Below are 7355 nucleotides of genomic sequence, written 5' to 3'. Positions count from 1 at the left end.
ATTTGTGTACAACAAAAAAATGGCAAATAGATGGGTAACCGGTGCAACAACTACATTTATACAGTCCTTTTCTTTTCCCTACGGTTAGCACATGATCATATTTTGTACCCCAAAAAAACATAGCGTCAGCGCAAATGTAGCGGGGAGTGATTTGTGTGTACAGATGCAGAAGGTGGAATGTATTTCAAGTTTCTTTTGAAAGTTCCCACAGGTGCATTTTCAAGGGATCATTTGATTTAGGTCCAGAATTCAGTCAGAATTTCTTCTGAAAGGTCAGGATCCAATGGGCGTGCCAATTCTTTTCCTCCAGGTTCTTGGGTGCGGTTGCTTGGGCTTTGAAATGTGAGAGCTCGGCTTGGAGTTTGTCCCACTATTGTATTTCTGCCGAGGGAGCTCATTGCTTGTATAAATGGCATCGGTGTGGCTCGAGGTTTCAAATGTCCCGGTTGGGTTGATTTAAGGAAAGAAGCGATGATATTGAAAACAAATGAAACATTCTTGTGAATCTTATCATGTATGAGTCTGATAGGGAAAGAGGGTATTGAGAAGGCCTCGGAAGTCGCCATTGAAATCAACAATTTCCATATATGCTATCGCTGCTAATTACGAGAAGTCATTTTTTCCTAGACCAATGACGGTCCGCCATAGAGTAATATTTGGATTGGCTAAGATGATGATTCCTTCCTTAGGCATTTGCTTCACATTGGTCATTTTATTCATACGTTTCCAACTCGTTGGATATTTTCTAAGGGTTCCTTTAGTACACTTTATGCTAAAATTCATTAACCTCAACCACCTATGAGTAATCAAGCATGTTCTCGACCTTGTATAATTCATTAAAATAGCACAACATTACAACTCTATGTTTGTTATGTTGCTGTATTTTAGGGATCCTACAAATCAAAGATGTTTTCAAATGCTTTGCACAATGAGTGGACCAATGAGCATTTCAATTGCCATCAAATTAGCCAAGAGTTCAGAATTTTACCCATTTGTAATTTATATTGAGAATGATGATGTATCCTTTAATATTTTTAAATGGTGAGTGCATTGTATCTACAACTAGTATACATAGTTCTCGCAAGGAAAAAACTTGGGTGTCTAATTTCTTTTCGTTATCTCGTGGTTGAATTAAATGGTCTTGGTTTATCTAGTGTATATTTAATCAAATGACAGTCACACAATCATTGACATGCTTAATGGTGGTTAGCATTAATCAAATATTTGGAGAATTTCCTACGGAATTATTTGACGGCTGGAGTTGATAACTTCCACTGAATAAAAACAAGGGACTTCAGAATGTTGATCCATTCCGCCAATGAGCTGGCAAAAGTAAAATAAAACCCATGAGACTTATCATACTCTAGTCTTCACCAAGTAAGTATATAGTTTTGTAGGTTTCTAGTGGCCCAAGTTTGCATTCAAAATATTTTTCTAAATAGAAATGTTTATTGGCACGGTTACCAATCTTTCTCAGAGGCACAGTGCTTAATTGACCAGCTTATAAAACTGAAGAAAAAATGTTATGACGTTGAGTGAAAGCGACAAGTGAAATAGCATCCTGGCCATCAGTCATATGGACGGCTGTGATCGTCACCAGCCTCGTTGACTTTGCTAAATTTTATTCCAGTAGTGCTCCACCTCTCACCCCCAAACGAAACATTTTTATACTCTCCAATGACTTCTTGGACAAGTGAAGGTCCCAATTAGACCAGCAATGTCGCATATGCTCTCTCCTGTATAAAGTCGCACCGAGATCTAGCAAATCAAGACGTTTTCCCACTCCACCATTGATGCAATCTTGCAAAGTTTCTTTTCTCACATGTGTGTGTTTGCATGCTGAAACTCTTCTCAATATTTCGTCATTTCCATTTGTGCATTCATATTGTTCCTTGCTGCTTACGATCTGTTCATGTTCATCTCAATCTAGATTCGAGAGCTCTTTGATTCCATTGCACCATCAAGATTCGGGTTGTTGTCCATGGAGGGTGTGGAGGAGGCCAACCGGGCGGCCGTGGCGAGCTGCAAGAAGCTCGTGGCGCGGCTCTCGCAGTCCGGCGTCGACCCGATCCGGCTCGCCGCCGTCGCCACGCAGACCGACGAGGCCGTATCCCGGTTCGGCAAGGTGGTCACCATCCTGAGCAACAGGGTCGGCCACGCGAGGGCGAGGGTCGGCCGGAGGATATCGCCGCCGGTCGACGCGAGCTGCCTCTTGGACTACCAACCAATCCCTTCGGTACCGTACCGCCAACCTCCGAATGGGGTCCATGTGAGTAGCTCTCCCGTGCCACCGGCGCCGCCACCACAGATGCATGTGCCAGTCATGGTGGCAGCTCCTTCTTCCGCCGGCAACGGCAAGATCGTTGCACCGGCGCCCAAGGCGCCTGCAGACAGAGACAGGAACATGTTCCTCGAGACGCCGTTCCTGGATTCGAGCAGCTGCACCGTTCCATCCTCCACGGCCGCCGCCGAGCAAATCATCAACAGCTCGAAAGCTCCCGCTGCTCCCGCGGCTGCTACTCCTCCTCCTCCTACTTGCAGCGCCCAATTCCAGTTCCACCAACAGCATCTTCATCATCAGCAGCAGACGCAACAGCAGCAGAGGTTCCAGTTCGAGCAGCACAAGCCGGCCATCAGCGAGAAGTCATTCCACCTCGAGATGCCGCCGGCGGCGGCGAGGAGCGGCAAGGAGCCGGAGGTGATCACGTTCAGCTTCGACAACTCGGTGTGCACCTCGTCGGCGGCCACCTCCTTCTTCACCAACGTGAGCAGCCAGCTGATCAGCATGTCCGATAACTCTGTCGCCGGGCCGTCGTCAAGAAAGGCGCCGCACTGCACCCGAAAGGCCGACGACGACGGCAAATGCCACTGCCCAAAGAAGAAGTCGGTGCCTATTGATCCCGGCCGTCGCCATTGTAATTAAGGCCTTCAGGTCGGTTGGCCATTTTCTTACTTCTGTCTGTGATTGTTTTGCAGGAGGCCGAGGGAGAAGAGGGTGGTGAGGGTGCCGGCGGTGGGCGATAAGGTCTCTGATATTCCCTCGGATAGCTACTCCTGGAGGAAGTATGGGCAGAAACCCATCAAAGGATCCCCTCATCCAAGGTATAGCTACCTTCTGGCCATCTTTCAGCTTCATAATTTTTTTGTTAATGTGTCAAGTTATCAAGTAGTTTTTATCTGAAGAAACAAATTGAAAAAGCAGATTCTAGAGTTCTGAAGAGCATTGTAGTCGTGCAATTCGTCCCACCATTATGTCATGCATTTGCTGAGCAAGAAGACTGAACGAGCTTACGAGCATGAACATTTTGTGTTGGGTGTGCAGGGGCTACTACCGGTGCAGCAGCATCAAGGACTGCCCGGCGAGGAAGCATGTGGAGCGGTGTCGCAGCGACGCCGGGATGCTCATCGTCACCTACGAGAACGACCACAACCACGCGCAGCCGCTCGACCTGTCCACGCTCGCCGCACATTCAGAAGCCTGATTGCTGAAGCTGCCAGTGTCAGGAAGGAGATAGAAGAAGTCTGAATTTTATGCCATCGATGGGTGGGTAGCGCATGAACATGTCATTTAGCTGGCTTTTGTTTGTTCAGTCTGACAGAAAATGGAATGCAGTCTGAGTGGAAATTGTAATAGCAAGGCGAAGATTTCGCTGTCTCCGTTCTCACCATGTATAGTGAACACTTGATCGAGTTTGCAGTCCATTTGTTTTCGTATCGTCTTGTCGATAATTTCTCGCCGTCAGTACTTGTAAAATGTACTAAAATGGAAGCATAATAAAATGAGGCGCGGGATTCCTTCAGGGATTTGCAACATGAACAACTCTACCAATGAACACATGAAAGGTTGCGACATCATGGCAGAAACTAAAATCTCCTCGGAGAAAACCGATCCATATGAAGGTATTCCCCGTCATTTCCTAGGGATCAACATAATTGCCCGTATCACAGTGCACGCTTCAGAGATCAAAGCAATATGATTGCTTCAGATATATACAAAGAAAAAGATAATTAACCAGCTAGATTATGGTAGTTCTAGATGCTTATACCTGTCGTTCCCAAATCCAGAGTTGTCTAGGCTAAGGAACGGCGATCTGCCTGGTGCTGATCAAGCTTCATCAGCATAATAACTAGCTGGAAGCATTTGACCAAAATCCAGTTTAATCCACTTATTTTTCTGAAAAGCTAGTTTAATCCACACTTGATGTCTCCAGCAACAGCTGAAGCATGCGGCTGCTAGTTAAATCAAAATCAACAGAATCGTCGTGGCATTAAATGCGAGCCCCACGAAGAGCGCCGGCGATCAGTGCACAAGCATGTGACGTTTTGATAATAAACTGTGTTTCCGTCAGTGAAGATTGAGCTGGCCAACAACGGTTATGTCCACCTGGCTTTATCCTATTATTAGCAGTGTTGATTGATTGAGGCACTTGGCTGATCAATTGGGAAGTGACATGCGTGTGCGCGAGACGCCTACTGTGCGAAAAAAATCTGTTTGTGATCGCTATTCGGAATAAATGTCATGTGTATAGTACTATGTCTTCTCTGTAGACTGCCAAAAAAGAAAGCCAAATTGTAGCTTCACGGCATAGTGCTTGTTAGCTTAGAGAATACGACACCTTAAGCAGTGCCATCAACATGGGAGAACTTAAAAACATTTGTATCAGTGAGTTGATAGTTTGCCCGGAACTTCAAATAAAGACTGAGCCACATGTAGCCATTTATTTGCAAACACTAAAAATTCGTGTTTCAAAGTTTTAATAACCTGAAATATACTCTCTGTCTCCGTTTTTGTATATAAGGTCACTAAGTATTCCGTACCAAACCTTAAATTTAAACGATAAAAAGTAAGTTATATAACACCAAAAGCATCAGATCATTGGAAAACATGTTTCAAATATGAATCCAATTATGTGCTTTTGGTGATATATAACTCATATTATGTTGGTCAAATTATTAGTCAAAATTTTGTTTCGAAGTACGTGGTGGCCTTATATATAAAAATGGAGGGAGTACTTAATTTCGAAATGAATACACCCTCCTGGCCTAACAATCTCTTGTTTTAATTTGTATTGTGCATGCGAAATCGAAAGCATTTATGGAAGAATAACATGTTGCCTACACAGCCATGCAAGTTGGGGTCGAAGAGACGCTTCCAGAGCTTTTAACGACCAGCGGAACGAGCGAAGCACGCCCGTACCATGTGGCGGCGGTTCCTTATAGGTTAAACACAACAACTTTTGTGAAGGGACATATATATTTCGAGAATCCAGCTGCCGCGCAGAGGGTCGTCATTCTCAGATTGCATCACAACACCCCCAAACGAGATCCACGACTCCATCACCATTGTTCATCCTCTCCATCCCCCATCCTCTCCATAGCCATAGTCATCATCTTGTACTTGAGATCTCCTTGTGATTTAGCGACCATTATAAGAATATTTGATTTCAATATAAGTATTTTGCACAATATTTTATATCCTTGATATTATTGTTATGAGTGAGTAGTCCTCACGGGTTGCGGATTGAGGTGAAACCTCACAGCGATTATGTGCATCTAATACGGGGATATTGTGTGGTGATTGAATAGAAGATATGCATCTTCTTTCTCTCTTGTCTCTCGATCCATGGACTTGTAGGTACTCAAGATCCTACGGATTGATAAAGATGAAAGGTGAGATGAGTGGTAACTGGCGACCTCATGCGAAACCAGTGACAGCAAGGGTAGTACGGTCTTCGTTCAAGGATCCACTTGGGAGTAACAACAACATCACCATACTTAAGCCTTTGATATGTACTTTACTTAATAATTATTATAACCCGGTACTTCGTGGTATAACGGTTGGATCAACAAACTGTTTCTATTCATGTGACTCGCAGGGCCTTTAGTGTTTATGGATGTGTTGCCCGCAGTCCTACCTATATTAGATCATTCACACATAAATATGCTTATTAGTATCTTTATCCCATATATATATGTATGTGCATTTGCAGGTGAATCTTCAACCATGGCCTATTTCCATCTATTGCAACAATCAACGATTCAAAATAAACTAGAAAGGTACATTAAACATAAAAAGAAACGAGTAAATAAGTCTTGTTGAAGTTCCTTATATTTCCATTCATCAAATGTTCTCCATGGTTCGATAAACCTAGATCTACTAGGGAAAAGGCTATTGTACTACATCCGTAATCCGGATCGAAGGTATCATGCTACTAAACTTGTCACTCATCATTCTAAAATTCACTTCCAAATCAGGACTAACCTATCTAATGGTCTTTTGCGCGTCTATAAGATATGTTTTCTGAGTTGTATACTCTAGAATAATCTATGATATAAATATATATACAAAACACAATATGGGTAGATTGAAGTTCCAAAGAAATCATAACCTTATTAGCATACTTTAGGAGGTAGTATCCTACTAAAGAAATAACTTTCTATTACAAATAGTTATAACACCAGAAAGAAATGTAATTCTAGTTTAGAACTTGAACTTTTAGTTATTGATATTTGATTTGTATTTCAAAGCTATAAATATAGATAACTCCAATAAATACATTATTTATCCCTCGAGGCAGTGCAATGTTTCACTTGAAGTCGGATTTTTAATAAAAAGATATGGTACTAAAGTTAGAAAGAAAAATAAATAAATTACAAAAATGAGAGTGTTTAATTGTAACTCCCAATAGACTCGGTAACTTGTAGGAACGATTTTGAAAAAATATAAATGGGAGCTATTTCTAATATATATCAAAAACATTATCATACTTAGATGTGGTATTATAAGTTTTAGGTTATTTCTGACTTAAAATAGTTGTCTTTTCCTTAGAATAAACACGACTTCCAAAGTACAGAAAACGGTAACCAAGGACACAACAGCGTCGTTACATCAATAACCATCTCAACTTTATCCTAGATAGAATTATGCAAAATTCATTCGTATGTAACTGTTTGGGCTAAGAAACGAACACTAATTGATATTGTTTAGAGCAATCTATTTTTCTTCTCATTTGAGGTTGGTGATGCAAATTGGAGGTGCATGTGAAGCCCAAAAATTGCGATTGATATCCCTTTCCAATTCATGATGTAAACCCCTATAAAACTGAAAAGTTTAATTATGTTCACTCCTCTTTTTCTTTCACTCTATTTGCCACCCATGCATTGATTTTTCCATTGATTTGGGCTGGGCTATAGGTTTACGATGATATCGCTTCATCTAGTGCAAGGGTTTAGGAGACAATTACAAAATCACAACTATATACCATTTGGTTAATGCTATGGACCCAGATTTTTTATGCTTACAATAACCTAAAGTGCAGAAAATCTCTTTATTCAAAGCAAATACTTTACTACCA

General features: G+C 41.9%; 1 protein-coding gene across 1 annotated transcript; it reads left to right on the top strand.

The window, feature by feature from the left end:
• The first annotated feature begins 1981 nt into the window (after positions 1-1981).
• LOC124700849 (protein WRKY1-like) lies at positions 1982-3482 on the top strand. The gene is made up of 3 exons (XM_047232912.1): positions 1982-2883; positions 2977-3102; positions 3323-3482. Exons 1-3 carry the CDS (start codon positions 1982-1984, stop codon positions 3480-3482), a joined length of 1188 nt encoding a protein of 395 aa, XP_047088868.1.
• The last annotated feature ends 3873 nt before the right edge of the window (positions 3483-7355 follow it).

The sequence above is a fragment of the Lolium rigidum genome, chromosome 3, assembly GCF_022539505.1.
Source record: "Lolium rigidum isolate FL_2022 chromosome 3, APGP_CSIRO_Lrig_0.1, whole genome shotgun sequence".
NCBI classification, from domain to species: Eukaryota; Viridiplantae; Streptophyta; class Magnoliopsida; order Poales; family Poaceae; genus Lolium; species Lolium rigidum.
Note: the sequence above shows the minus strand (reverse complement) of the source record. Positions and strands in the feature narration are given on the sequence as shown.

Bases quoted from the DNA above. Each gene is read 5' to 3' on its own strand.
- LOC124700849 (XM_047232912.1), top strand. From the start codon at position 1,982: ATGGAGGGTGTGGAGGAGGCCAACCGGGCGGCCGTGGCGAGCTGCAAG. The intron at 2,884-2,976 runs GTCGGTGCCTAT...ATTGTTTTGCAG, and splicing joins TGCCACTGCCCAAAGAAGAA to GAGGCCGAGGGAGAAGAGGG. The intron at 3,103-3,322 runs GTATAGCTACCT...TTGGGTGTGCAG, and splicing joins AAAGGATCCCCTCATCCAAG to GGGCTACTACCGGTGCAGCA.